Raw genomic sequence first — 23,400 nt, 5'->3', positions numbered from 1 at the left:
TTGCCTGTGCCTGGTGTAGTTTATAGTGGTTATGTATAACCTACGTATACATATTCCGTACTAGACACTTTATTTGCGGTTTACAGGTATCGTGTGATCACGCCTCGACTTTGATAATCCATCGTATATTCCGGGGGTATCTACATCTACTTTCATATTTAGTCAAAGCCCTCAAATTCATCATCGTCGCCATTCCCAGTACCAACGGCGCCTCCTTGTGCCGTAGTACCACCACTCTCAGCAGCCAACTTCTCCTTATTCCGTCTCCGCACCTCCTCAAGCAAGCGCTCGAGATCCATCTCCTTCGTTCTTTCATCCTCAGTAAGCGTCTGCCGCCGCTCCGCCTCGCGTTTGCGTCTTTTCTTATCGCGACGCTCAGCCCGTTCGTCTTCCTTTTCGTGTTTCCCGCTCCAGGCCTCGGTATTGCGCTTGCGCCGCTCTTTCTGCCCCTCGGCCGACTTCCCTACGTTACCTTCGGCCGCTTCCTCAGCCATCTTTTGTAATGTCTCTAGTCGCTGTTTCTCGCGATCCTTTTTGGCATATGCATACGCATTCCAGTCCATTTTTACCCCCAGAAATTTGTCACCTTCGAATTTCCGTAGCTCTGGCATTTTCGGCAGTCGCAACAGCCCCCATGCGTGTCCTAGGTCTGCCCAGTCCAGGTCTGCGATGCGGAAGATAGAACTTGCAGTATGTTTGCTATAACTACGAAGCCAGCTAACAAATGCCTTCTGCGCCTTATCGTGCAGTGCACGATCGCGTTTTACTGTTTCGCGAATCCGCGAGGTAGTCGTGTCGACATCAACATCATTTACTGAGATTACTGGATAGGCAAGTGGCATAATAGGCGTCTTCCGTACTTCCAAGAATGGCACGTAGTCCAACTCTGCCGGCTGCAGGAGGATGACACTGAGACCCCGGCGCCCCGCGCGGCCAGCACGACCGCACCGATGCAGAAATGATTTTGGGTCTGAGGGCGGGTCGATCTGCACGACGAGGTCGACCTGCGGAAAGTCGAGGCCTCGGGCAGCTACGTCGGTGGTGAGCAGGACCGAAGGCTGTGCCGCGTTGAGGAACTTGGCGAAATTCTTCTCGCGCACTTTGGCTTCATATTTTCCGTGAAGAGAAACCAAATCGAAGCCCTCAGGAAGAAGGGTGGGGAGAAGGTGCGCAAAGTAATCGACGGCGGCGCATGTAGAGAGAAATACGATACTCTTCTGTGGTCGGGGGTCTAGTTTCTCTAGGAGCTGGACGAGACTTGGCAACTTATGGCTGGCGGGTGTAGTTAGGTAGCTCATCTGAAGACTCGCAGGTGTTCGTCGCTCCTCGATAATTCCACCCGTCTTTAGACTCTTCACTTTAACCGCAACCTTGACGGGATTTCTTAGACCAACTCTGATTATTTCGCCCACCGCCTCGCTGACGCTGGCGCTAAAGAGACCTGTCCTCCTTTGCTTCGGTAGTCGCGAAAGGATCTTCTGTAAATCTGCCTTAAACCCCAGATCAAGAAGTCTATCCGCCTCGTCTAGGATTAGAAGTTCGAAGGAGGACTGCGGGCAGTGCACGTGCGGGGAAGAAAGAAGTTCGACTAGTCTACCAGGCGTTGATATCAAGACGTTTGGTGACGCGCGGAGAAAAAAGCTAAGATCTTGAGCGGGAGTCGTGGTGCTGCCGCCGGAGAGGAGTTGCGGGATGATAACAGGCGAACTTGTATCTAGCCGCTTTTCCTCGCCAGTGAGATGAGGTAGGAGTTCGGAAGATTGAGGGTGGAAGGCGACGAGCGAGGTTAGAGTACCATGGATCTGACCTGCAAGCTCTTTGGTGGGCGCGACAATAATGGCGGCTACATGATGTCGTTTCGTAGGTTCGTCTTGTCGCAAGATCCTGTGAACGAGAGGGAGGAGGAAAGAAAGAGTTTTTCCGCTACCGGTAACTGCCTATTAATTATAAGTAAACCTGTATCCTATATGCTCGTATTCGAGGAAGAAGTCTTTTAAACTCACCTCTACAACTACATCCTTATTTCCCCCTCCAAAAAGAGGCCATACACTGGCCTGAACGGGAGTAGCCCGGGCAAAGCCCATGCTTGAAACGGCATCTAGTATCCATTCCGCCAAGGGAGGTGTCAAGGCATCCCAGGCTCGGGGGTCTTTCTTCGCCGTTTTTGATTCCGGCGCCATCATTCAATGGGTGAGCGTGGGTACATGTAGTTTATTTTCTTACGAGAACTTTATCGAGGCCGACCGGGAATTCTTTTTGGAGTTGGAACTGAGAATTATTATCTTATCGGGTGCCGAGGGTCTTATCTTATCTAAGCACCAAACTACCTATTATTTACAATGTCTTATCGCTTCTAGAAGGGACCTGGTAGATCGGACCGTTATATGCCAACGTTGGATATGACGTCGCGTTAGGAACAAAAATTGGATAAGAGCCGTCATCAATCGGCATATTGCTCGTCTCTTCCATTTCACGACTCCATTCCCCCTCTGGTCGGTGTTTTCTCTTGCACCATATACACCGAGGACGCGCCTCCTTAGGCACAAACGCGCCACAAGTGCAGTAAAATAGAATATCAAATTGATGATCCATCATGACCTTGGTCGCATCGTAATCCTCGAGGTAACGGTCGTAATCGTGTACTTCTGCAACAGTGTGTTTCTTATAGTATTCACCCGTTTCCTTGTCCTGTTCTTTCGTACATTTCAAGCAGATCCAACGCTTGGCTGTGTCGCAATCACACAGCTCGTTGAGGAACTGCCCGCTAAGCTGCTCTTCGAGTCTCGCGTCGCAGACATCGCAGAGACATATGAGGTTCTCGTTTTGCCACGGCTTGTTGAGATGAGGACGGCGTGTACCAGTCCTTGAGGGCACTCGTAGACACTCCCTGCACTCTTCGCAGATGTTGATACCACATTTGAGACAGGGAAGTGCGCCGGCCTCGTCGCATCTAGTTGCAAAGAGCTTGACCTCGATTTCCTCATCCTGGTGGATTTTTCTACCGTTTGGACCCCATATATATGAATACCGACTGTAATTCCACACATTCTGCCGGCGAAGCAATCCGCGTCCGTCGCAAAGACAGTTACGTCGGAGAACTTCGAAGACTTTGGCTGAGGATAGGATATAAGCATGAGAACGGCGACAAGTCAGGCCAAGATGAAATAGGTCAAGTGTGGAGAGATATTTCGAAATAGTTGTTAGGACAGGATATTGACCGATGAGGTCTAATAATAAAGGTGCCATCCTGACTATAGAGGTAAGTTAGAGAATATGAAGTTTTGAAATATTACGGTACGCATTGCGGAACATGGGATGATATTTTATTTATCTTGTATTTAATCTAGCTATGAGTCAAACCTGTTGCTTACATGAGAACACATGAGAACATGATGGATTTGCGTTCTAAGCGGCGATTGGATGGTTGACTTAGTTTAGGTAGCTAAGAGAGGTAGCTAACAGAACAACACATCAGGAGCCAAGTCTCTGCTACAGTACCTCGATTTAGTTGTAATCAACCATTAATACCTAACTGCACAATGAAATTTCTACCACGGATAAAATTATACCAAAATTTATTGTAAAGGCATCCATCTAAATTATTGAGATATCGACCTCCAAGGACTTACCAAAAAGTAACTTCCAACACAACTTTGCTCGCCACTTAAGGGAATACCCATCGAGCCCCTGCATCACTAGAATCCTCGTTCTTTTCTTCTTCTATTCAAGTTACATATTATGCCTCCCCAATGTAATAAGCACAGCAATGATCGCCCCGGCAAATATCAAATTGATACCTGTTATATCAATAAGTAACTAGCAGCTTCTGTTTCTAAGTTTGGGTATGGTGAGACTCAATGCGGGGAATACGAATAAGAGTAAAGGCAACTATCGAGTAGTTAGTAGAGGGTATTTACCTCGTAGCAATTGGCTTAACAGCAGAAGAAAACATGATACTCACCTCCACCTCTAGGAAAGTTTAGGTAGAAAACCCATATCCACATAGACTTGTTGGCAATTGAGCCGCCCATGAACGGGCCAATGGCGACACTAATGGTATTAGCTACCATGGTTAAAGCTATAAACAATTCTCGTTCCCCTAAGGGTACTAAATTGGCAATGACAGTCTCCGTGAGAAGTTGATGCCTCCACCCCCTATACCCTGTCTATATGAAGATCAGAACAAAGCATCAGCATACCCGTAGACGACCTATATAGTACGACCGACAATCAACATGCCCATAGTGGATAAACCTCAACACAGGTCGCTTCCAAGAATGAACAAGGCCACTATAATAGGTAATGAATAGCCACCGGCGGCGAAGATATCCCCTATTCGAGCGTAAAGGGGTAGAATGACAATAAATGAGAGCGAAAAAAGCATTTAATTCCTACCTATATATATAGGTTCCCACCACCTAATGATTATATGATGGTCGGAAACACACTAGCAGTAATGGTGCCTTCAAGAGGGTATATAGAAATATAAGGAAACACTTATAAACCATATGGACCGAAGCTAAATTTGATAAATGTAATAAAGGGGCTGTTTGGCTGATCGGCCGCTTCTTGACAGGTAATCAGTGAAATTTGGCCCCTTTCTCCCCTATCTCCGCGAACATCTAAAATTTCTCTTTGGGTTTAACGCGGACTTATAATATCTATGATCTATAGAATTGACGCATTAAGTTCTTAAGCGTCTTTAGATACATAAGCATACCTACAATGTTCTCCTTTAGAACGTTGGTATCACGATTAATAACCGATATATTTAGATGAGCCTAATAATAGTAACTCCCACGGCGTATATATGTGACATATAGATATTTCCCAATGTTGAAAAGCCTTCCATACACCTGACACATGAATCATAGTTAGGTAGCTGTGGGGGCATAATTGCCTACCTATTATATAAGTAATAAATGTAATTGCATCGCTACCACTCGCGCGAAATATGATATCAATAAGTCCAAGTACGCGTCCACACAGGATTAGGGGATGCTAGTATTTTCTTGTTTTTCTTGGGTGGCTAAGATGATCTTGCGTACTTTCCGTCTAGGGACCGGACGGAAGGGACGGAAGGGACGGAGGACGTCGGGAACGGAGCCGTAGTTGCTTATAAATAGTTATATACCCAATTCTAGTTCCCGGAGTAGCTGCTGACCTAACGGCGGCTCAGGTAGAAGTTACGATGGGGAAAGTGGTGGGACTTCTAAAGGAACAGAAACAATTTCTTGAAATATTTCATATGCCATAGATTACCTTAGGTACCTAGGTATATTACACATAACTCAAGAATGCTTTCAGAACATCTTTTAATATAGTACCTGTACTGTAGGTACCCTTACCAAAACCTGGAAAGTTTACCTGGTGCGCTATTAGGACGTACAGTGTTCTAGCCGACTTTCGACTGTACGTCCGGTACTTTGATTGCTCTGCTCATTCCAGAGGCTTAATAAAGTAATAGAAAATATAAAAAGCAGGTCTTACGTTCTTCACCCTTTCCGATCCACTGCTCCTAAAATATTTAAATTTATCATGACCTATGTAGTGCTCAATATCGCATAGTCCAAGTCTATTGAATTTACGCCAGTTTAACCTGCACTCAGCATCACGTTGACTTTAAGCATTTATAAGCAGCACCCCGAGCATCAAACCATATGGCCGGCCTAAATACTAGAAAAGGCTTGGGAATCAGAAACATCCCAGCTTATTATCGATGCAGAGGCCAAAAACTTCGTTTTATATGGGATGGTAAAGTACCCAAGTGTCGTAAGTGTACGAGAGCGGACGCTGTACACACTATGGCACCACGCAGACGTCTCCAACTGGGCCGGCTTTTTGTTCTGACAGCTCAACTCAGAGGTGTAACGGAATAGGTGATATATCTTGCGGCGGAAGAAATTTCACATTGAATACATAGAGAAAATGTTATGATTCAGCTTGCCCTTAGCTTCTTTAGTAGTGCAAATCGATGTACGATCAAAATAACCGAAACCAAAGAAAATAAAAATTAGCCAGCAATTATATGTGCGAATGGATAAGGTATTTCGTCAGGCCCTTCTCTGATCCAGTACCCATATTCAACCTCCTCTTCGTTTTCAGACTCTCGCAAAGGTGCGAGTGGCCGCCAGACACGATCAGACACATGCCCAGGTTCAGATTCAAACTTATACCCTTGTCTAATACCATACTCCCGCTGAGGCCAGAATATATTAGCGGGTACCGCAATGCTGCATTCCTGCAACTGCGGACCAAGATTCCTTATCATTTCATCCATAACTTCTAGAACACTGGTCTCCAACTCCCCTATACAATTATCAGGATTAATTGCTGGTGGCTTCCAAGAACCACCGAGACAAATATAGAGCTTCCTCAACCCAGAAAAAGAATTTGGAACCGCACGTACTAAAGCGGTAAGATGATCCCAGCCCGACGCCGCATTTGTGTGCAAGTTGAGTTGCCACATCATCTCTACTGAGGTAATCATGGCTCGGTGTTCAGCTCTAATTAAACCAGGGAAGGCATGAATCATATCGCTGTTAGAGATATGAAAGTTGTTTGTAGAGTAGAGGATTTCAATCCCCTCTATATACCTAAACCCAAAAGAAAATGTAAGCTACCTTACCAGGTTTGATACAAACTCCGAAAGGGTGCCGAATGGCGCGTAAAGAGGAAAGACTTACGCCTGTCTACAAGTAAGAAGCCATCCCATAACGCCTATAAAGCACTTGTACGGGAATTTTCCGCGCCATCCACGACAGGATCCAGCGGTACCGCCAAGGCAGATGTCAGTATATGGCTCTGAACTGCTGCCGATCCCAGGTACGCGAGATTCAGTGTCTCGATGACATACGCAGCTGAACCACCTCCATGCCTTAGGACGGGTGGTATCTCGCTTTGGGCGGCGGGCCTGTCCAGGGTCGATACCACAATGACTACGTTGCTTCTGTGCTTCCTCGTCGGATAAATAAACCATAGGGTGGTCGAAAGAAAAATCTAGATGCACAGTACGATCCCCAAAAGCCTCAGTGAGAATCATCCGGCGCACCTCAGATGGTATGCGCTGAAAAAAAGAGCTGGTAGCCGTAGATGCCATGATACATTCGTACGAAGGAGACGGCGTTAGCATAAAGGCCCGCTTGCTTGGAAGTACCGGTATTATAGTCGGGTCTTCTAATGAATTTGGTTGCTTTTTCCTGTCATGTGGAGTTCCTTTACTCCGTCGGAACCACCCACTTGGTTTGTTGACCACCATTATCGTTCTTCATGCAAGCCGCTTTGTGTTACCTTGAGAATCGAAATTCAAAAAAATAAAATAAAATGACGCGACAATATGTCATCTTCCTTTTATTGCATAGCAACGTTAAACTAACCCCATTGCTTTATATTAATATATACCGTAGTAGCTTTAAGATAGTTATAGGCTGTCATTATGTCAATCGGAATCTCCCCTTTTAAGGCATTGCCGCTTATAAAACAGTACTTAGATAAGGTACGACTGTGGCACGTAATTTGATGCATGAAGTATTATCGACTTTAGGTCTTCAATCATTAATGTATTATATAATCCAAGTTGAACTGATGAATCCTTTCTCACTACATAACCATGTAACTAAACTTGAAAGGTTGGCGAGTATAAGTATAAAGCATTTACGAATGAGTCAAATGTCTGTTTTTTATAACTACACAATTGAAAATATCAAATATCTAAAGTAGTGAAGCAAAGTAACGTTTCACTTTTTACAACTACTTAGGTAGTTTTAGAAATTAAACTTGTATTCCGTAAAGAACAATAAACCCCTGTAAATACGTACGTTACACAAAGTAAGCGAGTACCTATAGAGTTGAATAAAAAAGTTTTAAAGGCTTCAGCAAAATGTTACACTCATTCTTCGTCCACATCAGTACGTTTAAGAAGGTTCAATGTTGGTATTGCACGATTTTCACAAGTATTACAACCTTTGAGCTTCTCTCATTATATTAGCACCAAAGCTTCAGATGGGTCTATGACAAACAGCATTCCCAGCTACCTAACTTGAAAGATTTTTTGTTCGATACCTTAGGTATTTATCTCAACCGAATAATGTTACATGAAGCCTCGAAAGCTTTGACCAATCAAGGCCGGTTACCCTCAATTTTGAATGGATACTAACTACTATGAAGCTATTTATACCCTTGCAAAACCCCTTTTTAATGAAATTCCTAGCGTTAAGCCCTTAAATATCAAATTAACCCTGTAATGGTTTACCAAGGCTACCAAGCCGCAGTGGTGTATCCGGTAACCCGAAACCCCTATTGGGAGCTTAAGTCTTCATCAACGCTCATTATCACATGTTGATCACATAGGAGCGATTCGGTGGTTGGGGAGGCTTCAGGGGCGTCGGCAGTCAACCTAGACCTTGTGTTGGTGGGTGACAAATTCAAGCAAAACTGTAAAGTCACCAGTAGTAACATCGGTCCAATTCTTGACTTTCTCTGGATTAATGCAACGTTTTTTTTTCTTTTTTCCCCCTTGCTTTTCTTGGTAGTAACGCTGATGACAGATAGGAGTCGTGTCTGAGGATTATTATTTACCCGAAAAATTGTTGAAGCTTCCATTTAGAATTATGGGGTAGTGAATGTTCCAATCATCTCTATAGATCTTGTTATGGCCATTGAATACTTGTTGGGAATTGCGTACTCAGAATTGCTTGAGCTCCAAGTCCAGCTTGAACAACTTTTTAGCATTTCCAAACGCAAACATGTCCAACTCTTCCCTCGAGAGCGAACTCTCTTCTGCCAGCTTCTGGAGATACTTCCACCCCTCAATACTCTTGCTAAACGGTGTGTCGATACTATATAAGATTCGGTCCTTCTTTGTTATCTTCAGGACCATTTCAAGAGTTCTGACGCTGAATATGCCGCTCGAAGTCACCCATATATTCCTGTCCCAGACGTCACGGAATGGTTCCAGCCCGCTCTTTTCATAGAAGCGGATTGAATCCACCCTGTCGATCATTATGGGGAGCAACTCGCCCATATGCCCGATTATAATCTTCAACCGGGGGAAGCGGGCGAATAGACCTGCAGAGTAGAGTTTGAGAACGTGGATCCCGACGTCCTGGTGCCAACCCCATCCGCCCGTTGCCAGCCCTTGCGCAATAACAGGGGAGTAGTTGCCGTTGTAAAGCCCTTTCTGCACAAACTCTGGGGGTAGTGCCGGATGAATATAGATGGGCACATTGAGACGTTCAGCTGTCTCAAAAACAGGCCAGAATCTCTCGTGGTCATAGTGAGTCATGTCCCCTAGGTGGCTATCAATCATGGCACCGAAAAATCCCAACTCCTTCACTGTTCTCTCTAACTCTGCAGCTGCAGCTCGAGGGTGCGCCATAGGAAGGCCAGCGAAGCCACCCAGGCGACTTGGGTTCTTTCTGATAGCTTCGGCCATCTCGTCATTTGCCTTTCGAGTGCCCTCTGGGTTGTAGTTACTCAAACCCGTAACGTGAGAAAGTATTTGGTACGATATATGACCCTCGTCCATATCTGCCAAGCGGCCAGTCGAGTGGTCTTCAAGGGCCTCTTTCGTCTGTGGGAATACCTTCCATATGTCGTCGTAGAATACACTTTCAGTGCCAAGGGATGGAAACGCAGTGTGCTCTTCGAGCGTGATGGCGAACGACGGAGAAGACATTATATGAGTTTTGCGACTACTTTCCGAGGGATCTGAAAAGTTGCAGTTGTGATAATGAGAGATAGATAGATGTGAAGAATTAGGAACCCATATACTCGCACCTTCGTGTCACGCGCGGTATTTATAACCTCCGAAGGTAAGACTCGTGTTTTTGGTCGTCTCTTCACGTCCAATTTGGGTCAACCTGTCTATCTGGAGATTATGCAATGATGGGACGGAGATACGACAAGGTCGGGAACACGAGGGGCCGACTTACCCAGTTTGCACTTCCCTTTCCCACATGATCATCACGGCTTATATGCCCATGAACAAACACACCACACCTGAGAATCGCCGATTACCGTCCTATTAGTGAGATACAACCTAGGTCCAATATCGTTGTAACTTGAAGCTGTGGAAACCCTTACCACCGAATCCCTTACCCCAATCCCGATTCAACAATACCTACTTATATCAAGGTAAAGTGACCATGATTCCTAATCACGGACGGAAATCCGTGTTTTTAACACCGCTAATTATAAGCTAAATATTGGAACGGTGGGTTTATTCGACCGAGATTTCTAATACAATATCTGTCCAAACTTTGAGCAGTTATTATTGGCCTGTATAGCTGTGTTAAAGTATACACCTCCACTGGTTGGGTAAAATGGAAGACTCTTAATAAACTAATGTTGATTACATATGTAGAACAGTGTAAGGATCCTAGATGAGACATCTAGAATAAAGTATACTTTTAGTATGTACAGTCGTAGGCTCCTGTAACTAGCTTAGAGTTCCTCGCGGAACAATGAAGTTACTTCCATACTTGTTGGTCCGCCTGGTGACACGCTTCCATTGATATCACTTGATCATACTAAAAATATAGTTCACTATGAGATCCTAACAGGATATTAGCATGATTGAGCCCTCATTACGAGTGCTAGGGTTTCAGTCCGAATGATAATTATTGGGTCTTCAAGCAGTATTAGTAGTTGAGCGTTAAATGGGATGATAGTTTTTCGTCTAATAGCTAGCTGACTTACCTTTCTACAATATCATTCAAACGGCGCAGGCGTATCAATAAGACTATGAAGAAATTAACAGCACCTATGTGTCATAAACGGGCAATATGCTGGGTGCCTTAACTGCAATCGAAACTAGTCCTTTTTCTAAATTCTTCTTCAGGGTAGATTTAATATCTCTTTAAATGGCGCCTACTTTAATTTGAATTATTGATAATATTGGTTAATCGTAGCCACCTCGTAATAACCTATAAGTATCTAGTCTAACTATGGCCACCTACTCATATATGATTTAATAACAAGGAACTGGAGTTAAGTTAAGAGAAATTCAATACATTCGGTGGCCTGCATAACTTTCGTACTCTTACAGCACTGAGGACGTATGCAAATGTCGGCAGCCTTGTATACAGTCAGACTAGCGATGCAAAGTGGTGACACTTGACGCGCGTATCGACCTAGACAGTGTGATCTAGCATGAGACATTTGTCCAGATTGCCTTAGGAGATCTTGAATCTACGGGTATGCGGAGTGATTGGTTGGCTAAAGTTTGACCCAAGGTTTTGGTGCTTGCTTGCATATACCGATGAGGCTGAGACGAGTGTAAGAGTTATGACAGAACTGATAATCTCCATACTAATTAGATTTGTAGGCTTTTTTGAGGTATGAACTTATTTGTGTGTTTACATATAATGGCACGAGAGGTATCGTCAAGGAAGATAAGATCGTTACTAGAAACGATAATGAGGTTAGGGTTTGCATATCAATACTTTTAATTATAGAGGCCGGTCGAGGAGTTGGAAAAGGAGACTAGATGTACCTAAGTACATTGAAGCTAGGTACCTAATCGGCCGAGAAAGTACTTCGTACGTGAGATGTAAAGGGAAGGAAAGCACGAGCCACGTGGGGGTTTAAGAGACAAGTTACAACTGAGGGACAAAACGCCAAGATTTTTGTATGACGGCTTTTCGTTTTCTTCGGCCGTGAAAAATTGAAACCCGGTCAATTTTCAAATACATCACGCGAGCCTATCATTTATAGCATTCCTGACTGCGCCGACCGAATGCTTATTGCTACCGTACATATACATATACCTATCCATACATCTATACATCGATCAGTTTTAAACTGTACGGCCATCGTTGTTCCATGTGTGCGACATCTGCCCAAGTTCGGTTTACAAGGGCTGCAAGACTAGAGCCACGACCCGAATCGAAGCAACGAGAAAAATCACAATGCGGCGGAGCACAGCTCTGTTGCATCAAGACATTTCAATCTGGATTCGGTAGCGCTTCTCACTTCCTTCATCACCACCACCCCATCCTCCACTGCTCGTGAATCTAGAAGGGATAAGCAACTCCATTCCTTCTTTTGGCCTTTGCGGTTCTACGACTTGCGACAGATCTTTACTGGTGTCATCTCCTCCCCACCTCTTCCCGACTTTCCATATAATATGTCTTTTCGCGGCAAACCTATCATCCCTGCAACACCTCGTGTTATATCACCAAGCCCTACGCCATCCGAAACTCAAGATACTTCTCAAGATTCCTACCTCGGTCCGGTTACGCGCTCGGCTGCTAGGCGCCGACAAGCCGGTAGTGCTGCGCTACAACAGCAACCCCTCCACGAAGATGCCGACGAAGATTCAGATCCGGAGCTCCGGAGGGCCCGGACAAGATCTCGAAGCCCCATAAAATCTCGCAGAGTGGGTAGTCTCACATCTACGAAGACTCCTCGCGCTACCAGGTCGAAACAGAAGCAAAAACAGAAAGAAGAAGAGGTAGAGGATGTCAAACTTAAAGAAGAGGTTAAGGAGGAAGTCAAGGAGGAAGTCAAGGAGGAAACTTCCAATGGTCATCTAGCACTACCAACACCCACCATATCCGGATGGGATTGGCGAGACTTCAGCCGGAGTCCAAGTCCTCTAGGCCTTATTCCGATACATCGGCGTTTCAAGATATTCATACATAAGCATGAGGTACCGAGAAAAGCGTTGCATGTATCCATCGGCTTTCTCGTCTACTGGCTCTACGTCAGTGGCACCCAGACCTCGGCGGTCACACCCGTTTTAATGGGGGCTCTGGTCCCTATTGCGGCCACGGATTATCTACGTCATAAAAATGCTTCTTTGAACCGCTTCTATGTTAAGTGCCTTGGCGCCTTGATGCGCGAAACTGAATATTCCGGCTGGAACGGCGTCGTCTTTTATTTGCTCGGTGCGTGGACTGTGCTTCACTTCTTTCCTAAAGATGTCGCCGTGGTAGCTGTTATGCTCTTAAGCTGGTGCGATGCTGCTGCCAGTACTTTTGGCCGGCTTTACGGGAGATACACGCCGAGAATCCGACGGGGCAAGTCCCTGGCCGGGTCTTCAGCCGCATTCTTGGTTGGAGTGGCTACGGCTGGCTGGTTCTGGGGTTGGCTTGCACCGAGAACCGGCCCCTTTCCCGGGGACGAACAGCATCCTTTTATGTTCAAAGGCATATTGCAACTCCCTACATTTATCTCGAACGCGCTCGGTCTTTCCAACTCTCAGAGCGTTGTTGGTGGTCCAGTTGCCGTTGTATTGTTGAGCTTGTGGTCGGGTCTGACTGCGGCAGGTAGTGAAGTGGTAGACCTTTTTGGTTTGGATGATAATCTTACAATTCCTGTGCTCAGTGGCATCGGGATCTGGGGTTTCCTCAAGGCTTTTGGGTAAACGAAAAATCGATAAGACAGTGAAGCTCTTTTTACAAGACCCAGGGCGCGTAATGGATTCGGCGTTAGAGGAAGGGGAGGGAAATCGGCGGGTACAGGTTTGAGGTTAGCTTGGGTAGACGGTTTATGACTAGATATTACGAGGGCAATGGGTATGGGAAGACTTGCTCACCTCATATTGCTTTAACACTTCTCTGGCTCGCCTATATAATCTTTTCGTCCGGGAACACCGAAACCTGGAAAAATCGCATGATCCCTGGTACACATAGTTATAAAGTTTTGCAGATGCGGGTTTCCAATTACAACAAAGCAAGGACAAGGGAGTTTGACATCGGCGCAAGGGGTAGCTATTACGGCTGAAGACACGGGTGTATTCTGCAAGTTTGCCACGGGCGTTGGCTAGATCTGTAGTGGCCGGGTTACGGGATGTTGTGCGTATCTTAGGTTTGGTATTAAAAGGACGATAGAGAAGAGTTACGCAGGCCCTACGGACGTGGCCGCTGATTCTATTTACCTCCGACTTACACCGCATGAACCTCCGACGAACTGATGTCCAAGGTGTCAAAATTGGTCATGATTAATTTTCATAGTCTTAATAACCTACCATGTATGAGAAACATGGACTAGGGCTCTTTGTATTGTATGAGTTTGACTGCCTCATTTCAAAATGGGGGGCCATCAAGTACGCGAGGAAACTCATGGTAATGAATCCGCCACTTTAAGACGCAATCGTCCTCCAAAGCTGCCGTCAAGGCATGCTCGGCTCCATCTTCCACCCTATGAGAGGATGCCCCATCATCATCGGCGCGCAAGTCCTGCTTGACTGCATACTAATCTAGCTAGGGTACATTCGCGTGCCAAACAATCAATATATCCACACAATCTGTGCCGCCCCTCCACATGTGTCTTCCTTCTGTCTTGTCCCACAACCATCACTGCTCATGGATTTTGATGATACCTTCTCATATGTACCCTAATCACTGATCGGTCCGTTGGTAACTCGGATTCGTGTAGGCCTTGGGTCCGCGATGAGTTGTCTCATGGGTGAGGTAGTATCTTATCCCCGGCCCTGCATATTTAGAACTGGTGATACGCCATTGCGCCTCACATCTTGTGCAACCAGTTACTTTTCTTTCTATGATTATTTTGCTGAAGAGAATGCCATCGTTTCTTGACACAGCTAGTTCTGCTTCGAATACGTAGAAGCTAACAAAAGACAACCAGAAGTCATTTTCACCGTTCAACTAGGACCCATCTACCGGACTCAACGGAGCTACAAGGCAGCTAACTAGTTTCATTAGTTTAATATTGGATGGACCCAACGTCTTGGGATGCTCCCTGCAACTAGTCTGATGTTGATAATCCCGAAGGCATTCGCATGCCGTGAAAGTCACGCCTCCCCACACCCTCCCAAGTCGGTGCATCTGTCATGCATGGATTATAGACTAGATCATCTAGATTTCAACCTATTATACGATTAGCCTCTTCGCCAAAGCTGCTCTATCATGAATCTAGAAAGACTGGCCCTTGCCTCGCCCTGTTTTGCTTGTTATTATAATCGAGGCCGATTTTCGTCTTATAAGGTAGTCTATGTCCGAGATTGTGTACTGATATGTATAATTACACTGGATCCGACTTATGGTCTTGGACGCGTATTTATGCTTTCCTTGAATTCATCTTGCTGGCTTGTTAACCCCGATATTCACATTACAATAAACCTAGTCTCCGTATAAATTCTTCTATACTCGCTGCATACGCCTTTGACGCTTACTCGTTTCAAAAAAAAAAAAAAAAAAAAACCCCCCGACGAAGAATTAAACCGCCAGGTAACTCCAGTTTGTTTCGTAAGACAATATCGATCAACGGAATCTAACCCGAAGAGGCGAATTGCTGTTTTCTTTCGCATCAGGATACCAGTGCCAGCGCATCATGCCTCATTGTGCATGTATGTACACTCCGCCCCAGCTCCTAGCTGGCTACAACCAACCACTTACACCGAAGCTTACCTATACTTTCCGCCGTACTATATTATGTTCTAGAAGAAAAAGAAGAAACTTCGGCGAGATGAGGATAAGTAATAGGTTAGGTAGTTATCCTGCATCTATTTGTGTTTAATCAGCCTCTGTCTCAATTCAAACAGCCGACTTCCGAGACCACGAGTTTCTTCAACACACCATCTATGAATACATGTTGTTGCGGACACGTTATGTACGCCAAGACTCTTCTTGAAAGCCAAGGGTGGTGGGGCAGAACGTTTTTCTTTATTTTCTTCCCACCTCTAATGGCTTATGATGGCCGTAATGGAGGGGCAAGTCCAGGGCCAGCGGAGTCTTCCCCCTTTCACTACCAAGGAAATCGTAATTCCTATCCATGGACCCGTTACTATTCCCCTTACCCTTCTAGGTCTTTCCCATTAGAGAATATTCTGAATTTCCGACCAATGAGAAAATTCAAATTTGCATTTTCCATAAATTCTTTTCTCAAAAAGACGAGCGAGCCATACAAAACCACGCAGGACGTTCCCAATACAGAATAACAGGGTCGCTTCAGAACGTATTTCTTGCATGCTAGCCCCTGGTTCTGGGGAACAGGTATATACCTATAAAGACAAGTGCGTCCATATTTGTAAATGTATAAACGATTGAGTAAAAAACGAACGAAGGGGGTTAGGAAGTATAAATAAATAAATTAAACAAAATAAAAATTAAATTGATAAGTTTCCCAAGTTTCCCCAAAATGACGCTCTCAATTCATTCGGCTGGCTCCAGGCTTGACAACACATCATCACACAAAATGCCCGATCTTGCTGCACTTCTGCCTGACTGACCAGTAGCGAGCAACGTTGACATTATTCCAACGTCTGCTTTTCTGACGGCACCACTCCTGCTTCCCTCCTTTACTATGTTCTTGTCCTGATACTTGGGTTTTTTCTTCTTTTTTTCCGCCTTAATTCCCACCCCAGGATTAAAAAAATAGTAATAAACCTTGACCAACGACCCGTCAGCCTAAAGCTGCAACATCTCCCAAGGTGCAGATGCAATCCGCTTCCTACTACCACCACCCCTACCTAAGTACCTAGCCAGTCTCCTCCCAGTCAGTCTACCCCTTCGAATCACGGATGGGCTCGTTGATAAAATCTGTCGCTGCTTTTGTGGACAAGTACTACGTGTTAGCGTTAGCGCGTTTGTTCGCGAGGGCCGTCCGTCTCTCCTAATAGGGCTTAGGGGGGCAGGGCACCACCCGGCAGGGCGGTCTGCGTATCTACATCTATCTATATAGACCAAGAGCATCGTCAGAAAAAAAAAGAAAAAAAGATATTACATTGCTCTAACGGCTACCCGTCCATCTATATGCTGCCACTTAAAGGATATGACGGCAGACACTATGTATGTGCTACGTCTAATCCTGAAGGGTAACGTATACGCTTGCCCCCCTTCTGTACCGCGCATTCAATAGTCTATCCCGGAAGGGTCGTTTTCGTTATACTTACTAGTCCGTTGGCTTACTCGAGGCAAAAAAAGAAAACACTACTTCGATGACTACATACGTATAGTACATAAGCATGTTACTTACATGTAGGTATGTAGAGAGGCCATATTCGGGTCCGGGTCCCTTGTCGTTCCCGTCAGACCTAGAAGCTGCCTTGCCAGATATATCTCGTTTTCTTATAGCTGTCTACCATGATGATACCCTTATTCATCCTTTCGTCTCCCGTCTCCATCCTGTTCCCCATCCGCAGGAAGCCGGTTGGTCCCGTCTGTCATTCTGCAACCGCTTCCCCGATCTTCCCCCTTCCTGTCTGCCTCCACATTGCAAGTACTGTACCCACGCCTGCATACGTACGTTTTTCCCTGCTTACATATATTGGACGACGACTATCATACATATCAGACATAGGCGCCGAAGCTCTGTACTGCCCGAGCTACCAGCTAGTCAGCCTACTTCCCCCCTGCCTGCAGCAAGTGGCGTGTCTTCCAGATACTCCTGCATCTGATATCTCCACTCCCCTCCAGCAAGCTACCTGTTCAAGCTTTGCTGTCCCATCCGAGGAAGACCTTCCCTGTCGTATCCTGTGCCCCCACAGCATCTCGTTCCTGACTGGAAGTGATAATCGCCCCTTCTCGGCACATGCCAGAAGGGAAAAAGTGAAAGCTCCAAATATCGTTCCTTTTCGAACGAGTTTCATACTATAAGCGGTGACCGAGAGCATAGTCGTGCCGGATCGATACCAAATTCCTAGGTACCTAAGCTATATATTATTGCCCCCGTCTAAGCTATTTGAAATATGCACACACCCCGTGGAGACCTACCCACATACAACATGAACATGGCCAGATTACCTATCTCGTCATGCATGTATGCCTTTTTGTATCTTCTCGCTATTTTATCGTCTTACCTATCTTACCTAGCCAGTCCCCTACAAGCTTTCTTCAACCCATCCTCTGTGAGTGGCCTACTCACCTAGGATGGTGTTAAGGTAACCCGCCACCTCGGTAAGCGAAGGCATATAGACAAGCCGAGGGAAGTATATACGTATATATCTCATTACCGGTAAGGACCAGGGCTCCGCGGAAGGGGGGGTGCGAATACTAGACTCCAATATTATAGTTCGTCTATGCCAATGGCTCGTAGTACCTTACGTACACTATCAGTCTTGTGTGTACTTGTCTGCTCTCTCTACCCGTCTACCGTTTGGGGAGCTAAAGCTCTTGCCTCCCCGATCCTTGTCCTCCCTTGGTCCAACGATATATCCTATATTGAGCGGGGTCACGGAGAACTATTCTCGATCGACGAATAGAGTCATCGAGACTTATCCCCTATAGACGGGACTAGAGATGGCCCGTTCTCGTTATGCCATCGAGCTAGGCGAGTCCTTCGAAAGGTGAGAAGAAAAAAGTATAAAAGGGGGTGTTGTTGACGGGTTGAGCTTGTCTTCTTCTTCTTCCTTCTTCCTTTCTTTCAAACCACCTCAAACTTCAAAGTTCCATCTATCTTGATTGCTTGCCCATTCAGAAGCTTCCTTCTGCTATTGTCCTTGTTTGTCAAGACCTTACTCTGTTCTTGACTCACCACATACACACACCCACACCCACACCTCATACAAACAAAGGACTCCTAGGAGTCTCGCACAGAGTCACATACTCACACCCTGTCTTGCAAATCCATTGCAATCAATTCGTTCCCGTATTCCTTCTAAGACGTTCCATTGCTATCACCAATTGGCACTTAGCTACCATGGCATCCTACAGCACACAATACTACACCGCCGCGGCGGTACCCATTCCCAGCAAAGCGGATCAGTACTACCAGAGCGGTGGTAGCAACTACTCTGTATCTCCGTCTGAGGATGACCAGCGCGAGCGTGACGCCTCCGTCACATCTGGTGTACCTTCCTACGGCAACAGCAGCAACGCCGCGAGTTATGCTACTAGCTACACTAGTGGCGACTACGGCGATGGAACGCAGAACGGCGGCTCTGTTAACGGCGTTGACTTTAACGAGTACATGCAAAACCGCTTCGACGAGTCCTTCGACCCGATTCCGCTAGATCGCAGCTTAGCTCGCCAGGCCCAGACGTAAGTTCTAGATCTTAACGTATTCTGCTCTTTCAATTTCTACAACTTCGTTCTAGAGCACAGAACGAGCGAGTGTTGGAGAGCGAGAAAAGAAATCACGCAGAAGAAAATTAGCTAACGGTGACACTCCAATTTAGATCTGGTCAACTCAACAACAAGCACCGCGAACTTTTAGAAATGCAAGCAAAAGCGCAAGCTCGTCTAGCCAGGTCGCGCGCTCGCTTCCAACAAGGTCTAAACGACGCGCGGGAAGTCCACGCCGATCTAGAATGGACATCTAAGAAAGTATCGTAAGTAGAAACATATTGAATCCACCACTTCCTAGAATCGAGAAGAGAATATTCTAGCTAACAAAACGGTGTTACGTAGGTCGCTAAAAAAGAAGGCAGAGAAGCATCACCCCAAAGAGTACCAGAAGGCGCTCGAAATATATCCCTCGCCTAACTAGGTATTAAGAAGTAGTCTTTATTTTTTTTGCTATTCTTGCGTGATCCGCATGGGGAGGCGTTTTTATACCTATCCCGTGGTTTTCTGCACATGTCGTTTATTTTAGCTTTTTAGCGGCTGATTTATGGAATGGGGGAGGGCGGGCTGCTGCTACCACGCGAGATCTGGGATTTGGGAATGCAAGATCTGTCGGGATCGTTTCTATCTGCGGTCTCCTTATGCACACTCCCCTCCCAAAAAGAAGGTGGAGGAGACGGAAGCTGGTTTGACGCTTGGGCGAGTAGGGCGGCAAAAATAGACGCCTGTCCATCTCTGCTCCTCATGCTCCGCACGCGCTGACGCACAGCGAGCGGGCCGGCCGGCTTTAGCTGGGCAGGGCTGTTTCACGAGGTTACGAGTTATGATTGGACAACACCGGACGATCTTGGGGGCGTTATGGGCTAAAAGTACATCAACTTTGTCTCTAGCAGGGTATGGGCTCGTGTGAGCTACGGGATGATGCGCATCTGACCGGTCAAGTAGCGCCCGAGGTTCGCACAGCTGCAAACTAAGTTTATCTCGAGCTAGGGGCTTAGGGCGAGTGGGCGGCAGTACATCGAATTTCCTAGGGACACACTCGGGGGCGTAGGAAAAGAATGTATTCCTAGATAGATCACATAGTCTCCCCAGTCCCCAGCATAGGGATGACACTTGTCCGCTTCGGGACATGGATATTGCCCTTTTTGTAATAAGTCGGTAAGGTCACGGGGGGGTGACTGACCTATTTGGGCCAGGGGTTTCCTTAAGGCGTCGTATTGGGTTGGTATCGTACTTCTCTTAGACATAGTAATACAGCAATCCACCGTTCGGTGACCTAACTCAGTGCCGTGTATGTACGTCTTAGACACAATGAGCCTTATATCACCCGTCCCCTCTTAAGCCAACGAAGGCTGAGGGGCCACAGTAGTTCTTCGACCTGTCATGTAAGATACCGGGTTGAATCCACCACGAAGAATAACTTGTCGTATGTCGATTATTGTCACGTGACATGGTGACGCCTAAGGATTGCGACATGTTCATAACGTATTCCACCTGTCGGGCATTAATATTTTCTAGAGTAGAAGTCATGGGAGAGCATGCCATATTATTTCCTCCTCGCTTGCCTTTGGTTTAAATAAATATGGCTACTTGGTCGAATTGCCCAGACCAAAGCTCAACGAAGTTTTCACATGACCAATGGTGACGATACTAACTCATCGTTTAGCCGCCTCCCAGGACATCCAACTGCCCCTCGGCCCTAAGCCCTTGATATTCTCAAGTCGTTCCCAAGGATTGGTGTTCGAACTCGGGTCATAGTAATCATCCCACCATTTCTTCCCTGGCTCATGCCCCTGACTCTGCCTGGCAAAACCTCCGCTGGTACTCGCCGCTGATGACTTGGCCGCTACAATATGTCCCGCATAATCCCCGGTTGTAGCGTCAGTTTTAGTATTAGAAATAGCATCACCCGTTGGATCGACCGCGGCTATATCAGGCGGGCGTGAAGTGTCCAAATACTGAGGCCCCGGCTCATCATCACCCGGTTCATTGAGAGGGGAATATATTCTGCTGTCCGTAACGCTAGCCGCTTCATCATCTTCAAGGGTGATTTCGTCTTCATTCTTCGATCTAACTCCTAAGGGGATCGCGTTGGAACCCGACTTAGCCTCACTGATGCGATGAAGAGGAATAGAAGTAGAGGTCGACGCAACCACAGCGTCTGCACGAGGATTGAACTTGCGTCGCTTGTTCGAGCTAGGTTGAGCCCCGAAGCTTGAAAAGCCCATAGCCTGTGCCATAGCTGCGGTAGTGTCCTCGGTTTCTTCCATGATGGACTGACTAATCGATCAAGCTTGTTGTACGGAGGCTTGGCACGGCTTAGATGCGGTTAGAATGAGGATGATAGAAGTGATGTAATTGGTGAAATTCAATCAAAATGAGAGAAATAAAGGGTATGCTTGATAAAATTGTATGAGTCAAGTAGTTTTGGGATTTTCTCTCATAAATCCGTAGATAGAATAGCCTAGATTGAACAGGGCTTAATAAGACTAACTAGATGATGTGAAGTTGTGAAATTGAAGTTGTGAATTGAAGCTGGTAAATTTAGCTCCGAGACGAAAGGGACATTAAACCGAGCCTTGGCAGCCACTTACTTGTCCAGCCTTATTTAAGCGTTATGGACATTATAAAAATGCTTAATAAGGATGTGACGTTGGACTTTGCTGACTTATCATGATAACATTTTTATCGACCGGATTTGTAGGAGTTTTATTAAACTCTCAAGTACCTATACTGATTTTGTTGCAGCTCGGAAATTATTTATTCGATTTCCACTCGGACCAGATAGTTATAAAATCAGAATATAAAAATGTATGTGTACCTAACCTATCATATTGTCAATACGTCATCGATCTAAACCTATGTGCTTTCAATGATTCCAATGCCTTAACATGACTTTACACAATTAGGTAGGTACACGACACTAGAATCACAGTGCGGCGATAATCAAATATACCGTGACACTCTGCGTCTTCAAATGGCCACTTCAACTTTATATTAAGCATTCCTTTCTTCAACTTTACTCAGCAGTCATAGTTCTATAGGTGTAAATATCGCCTACTTCACATCCGGTATGCCTCTGTAAGTACCTCCTCTACAGCTGATTTCGAACTAATCAAATTTGGTCTATCTTATTAACAAGTGGCCTTGCAGACATCTTTTAGGCAAGAAATCGTGGAATGTCTACAACCCCAAGAATATCGAGCGCGTGAGGCGCGACGAAGCAGCTGCCAAAGCCCGCGACGAGGCCGAAGAGCAACGCCAGCAAGAAGTCGATGCCGAACGTCGTCTAGCCATCCTACGAGGCGAGATCCTCCCACCTTTGCCCCCTCCCTCTCCCCCTCAGTCGAACGTTGAAGATGAGTCTCGTAGCCAGAAACGAAGTCGCGATGAGGATCCGGCAGCACCAAGTCGGGGTAGGGAGCGGAGGAAGCGAAAGCGCGTAGGAGAAGATGATACAGATTTCGAATTGCGCCTTGCGCGCGAGCAGGCGAGTGCTACGCAGACGACAAGCGATGCGCTTGTAAAGAGCACCAGTAATGCCCCACTCGTGGATCACACCGGTCATATAGACTTGTTCCCCGAAGAGCGATCGCGTGTGCCTATACAGAAAAACGAAGAGGCCGAACGAGAAGCTGCCAAGAAGAAGCGGGAATATGAAGACCAGTACACTATGCGCTTCTCTAACGCCGCTGGCAAGGAGGGATTGGTTGGCCCTTGGTATGCAAAAGGTGGCGATATTAAGGAAGTTGTAGATGGTAACCTGGACGCACCGAGTAAAGACGTATGGGGTAACGAGGACCCGCGGCGGAAGGATCGGGAGGCTGCACGCGTTGTAGCTAATGATCCTCTTGCAATGATGAAGAGAGGTGCCGCGAAGATTAGGGAGGTTGAGAAAGAAAGACGAAAGCTGAACGAGGAGAGAGAGCGGGAGCTGAAGCAGCTTCGAAAAGAAGAGAAGAGACGGGAGAGGAGAAGGCGACGAGAGGGGAGAAAGGATTATGATGACCTTGAGGGGTTCACTCTAGATGGTACAGCCTCCAGTAAACCCCCGGCCCGCTCTAAGGATGACGACGATCATTATCAACATCGACGGTATCGCCACTCCGAACATAGAGAACACAAAGAGCACCGATATGATAATCAGAAACAAAGTTCCCGATCAGACCACCAGGAGCGAGATCAGGGATTATCGAAACATGACAGACGGCGAGAAGGGAGGGCAGACAACTACTAGCATTGCATCGGTATACAGGTCCAGGCGTTAGTTTTTCGACTATTAGATACCCCTCTTTCCTCGTAGAGGCACCAATATCATTTGCGTATTCATGATTAGACGGTTATCATACTACTCCCCCGTCCTAACAAGTCCTACTCTATGGGTATCATGAATAATATACAGCCCACAAACCACCATCTAGACTTCCAACTT

General features: G+C 46.2%; 8 protein-coding genes across 8 annotated transcripts; 3 read left to right on the top strand and 5 right to left on the bottom strand.

Annotated features, from left to right (window-relative positions):
• Nucleotides 1-46: 46 nt before the first annotated feature.
• On the bottom strand, nt 47-2,444 carry F4817DRAFT_224059 (ATP-dependent rRNA helicase spb4). Its single transcript, XM_049298852.1, has 2 exons — nt 2,004-2,444; nt 47-1,937 (listed from the first exon to the last, which is right to left on the bottom strand). The coding sequence occupies exons 1-2, from the start codon at nt 2,181-2,183 to the stop codon at nt 159-161; spliced, it is 1,959 nt and encodes a 652-aa protein (XP_049155968.1). The 5' UTR covers nt 2,184-2,444; the 3' UTR covers nt 47-158.
• On the bottom strand, nt 2,251-3,386 carry F4817DRAFT_347229 (uncharacterized protein). The gene has a single exon (XM_049304509.1). The coding sequence runs from the start codon at nt 3,244-3,246 to the stop codon at nt 2,335-2,337; it is 912 nt and encodes a 303-aa protein (XP_049155967.1). The 5' UTR covers nt 3,247-3,386; the 3' UTR covers nt 2,251-2,334.
• Nucleotides 3,387-6,013: 2,627 nt separating this feature from the next.
• On the bottom strand, nt 6,014-7,099 carry F4817DRAFT_360903 (uncharacterized protein; the record flags this gene model as incomplete). The annotated part of the gene is made up of 2 exons (XM_049306335.1): nt 6,014-6,596; nt 6,687-7,099. The coding sequence occupies 2 exons, from the start codon at nt 7,097-7,099 to the stop codon at nt 6,014-6,016; spliced, it is 996 nt and encodes a 331-aa protein (XP_049155966.1).
• Nucleotides 7,100-8,362: 1,263 nt separating this feature from the next.
• F4817DRAFT_224026 (amidohydrolase 2) lies at nt 8,363-9,931 on the bottom strand. The gene has a single exon (XM_049298851.1). The coding sequence runs from the start codon at nt 9,674-9,676 to the stop codon at nt 8,684-8,686; it is 993 nt and encodes a 330-aa protein (XP_049155965.1). The 5' UTR covers nt 9,677-9,931; the 3' UTR covers nt 8,363-8,683.
• A 1,979-nt stretch (nt 9,932-11,910) lies between these two features.
• F4817DRAFT_223987 (uncharacterized protein) lies at nt 11,911-13,434 on the top strand. Its single transcript, XM_049298850.1, has one exon. The coding sequence runs from the start codon at nt 12,128-12,130 to the stop codon at nt 13,367-13,369; it is 1,242 nt and encodes a 413-aa protein (XP_049155964.1). The 5' UTR covers nt 11,911-12,127; the 3' UTR covers nt 13,370-13,434.
• Nucleotides 13,435-18,385: 4,951 nt separating this feature from the next.
• Nucleotides 18,386-19,500, top strand: F4817DRAFT_223879 (uncharacterized protein). The gene is made up of 3 exons (XM_049298849.1): nt 18,386-18,944; nt 19,082-19,234; nt 19,314-19,500. Exons 1-3 carry the CDS (start codon nt 18,604-18,606, stop codon nt 19,390-19,392), a joined length of 573 nt encoding a protein of 190 aa, XP_049155963.1. The 5' UTR covers nt 18,386-18,603; the 3' UTR covers nt 19,393-19,500.
• Nucleotides 19,501-20,337: 837 nt separating this feature from the next.
• Nucleotides 20,338-21,439, bottom strand: F4817DRAFT_223857 (uncharacterized protein). Its single transcript, XM_049298848.1, has 2 exons — nt 20,511-21,439; nt 20,338-20,462 (listed from the first exon to the last, which is right to left on the bottom strand). The coding sequence occupies exon 1, from the start codon at nt 21,236-21,238 to the stop codon at nt 20,624-20,626; it is 615 nt and encodes a 204-aa protein (XP_049155962.1). The 5' UTR covers nt 21,239-21,439; the 3' UTR covers nt 20,338-20,462; nt 20,511-20,623.
• Nucleotides 21,440-22,041: 602 nt separating this feature from the next.
• Nucleotides 22,042-23,205, top strand: F4817DRAFT_318980 (uncharacterized protein; the record flags this gene model as incomplete). The annotated part of the gene is made up of 2 exons (XM_049300999.1): nt 22,042-22,049; nt 22,122-23,205. 2 exons carry the CDS (start codon nt 22,042-22,044, stop codon nt 23,203-23,205), a joined length of 1,092 nt encoding a protein of 363 aa, XP_049155961.1.
• Between the last annotated feature and the right edge of the window lie 195 nt (nt 23,206-23,400).

This window comes from Daldinia loculata (genome assembly GCF_022478755.1).
Source record: "Daldinia loculata strain CBS 113971 unplaced genomic scaffold F4817scaffold_53, whole genome shotgun sequence".
Taxonomy (NCBI): Eukaryota; Fungi; Ascomycota; class Sordariomycetes; order Xylariales; family Hypoxylaceae; genus Daldinia; species Daldinia loculata.
This window is presented reverse-complemented; position numbering and strand designations above follow the sequence as displayed.

Bases quoted from the DNA above. Each gene is read 5' to 3' on its own strand.
- F4817DRAFT_223987 (XM_049298850.1), top strand. From the start codon at position 12,128: ATGTCTTTTCGCGGCAAACCTATCATCCCTGCAACACCTCGTGTTATA.
- F4817DRAFT_347229 (XM_049304509.1), bottom strand. From the start codon at position 3,246: ATGGCACCTTTATTATTAGACCTCATCGGTCAATATCCTGTCCTAACA.
- F4817DRAFT_224026 (XM_049298851.1), bottom strand. From the start codon at position 9,676: ATGTCTTCTCCGTCGTTCGCCATCACGCTCGAAGAGCACACTGCGTTT.
- F4817DRAFT_224059 (XM_049298852.1), bottom strand. From the start codon at position 2,183: ATGATGGCGCCGGAATCAAAAACGGCGAAGAAAGACCCCCGAGCCTGG. The intron at 1,938-2,003 runs GTGAGTTTAAAA...TATAATTAATAG, and splicing joins ATAAGGATGTAGTTGTAGAG to GCAGTTACCGGTAGCGGAAA.
- F4817DRAFT_223857 (XM_049298848.1), bottom strand. From the start codon at position 21,238: ATGGAAGAAACCGAGGACACTACCGCAGCTATGGCACAGGCTATGGGC.
- F4817DRAFT_223879 (XM_049298849.1), top strand. From the start codon at position 18,604: ATGGCATCCTACAGCACACAATACTACACCGCCGCGGCGGTACCCATT. The intron at 18,945-19,081 runs GTAAGTTCTAGA...ACTCCAATTTAG, and splicing joins TTAGCTCGCCAGGCCCAGAC to ATCTGGTCAACTCAACAACA. The intron at 19,235-19,313 runs GTAAGTAGAAAC...GGTGTTACGTAG, and splicing joins TGGACATCTAAGAAAGTATC to GTCGCTAAAAAAGAAGGCAG.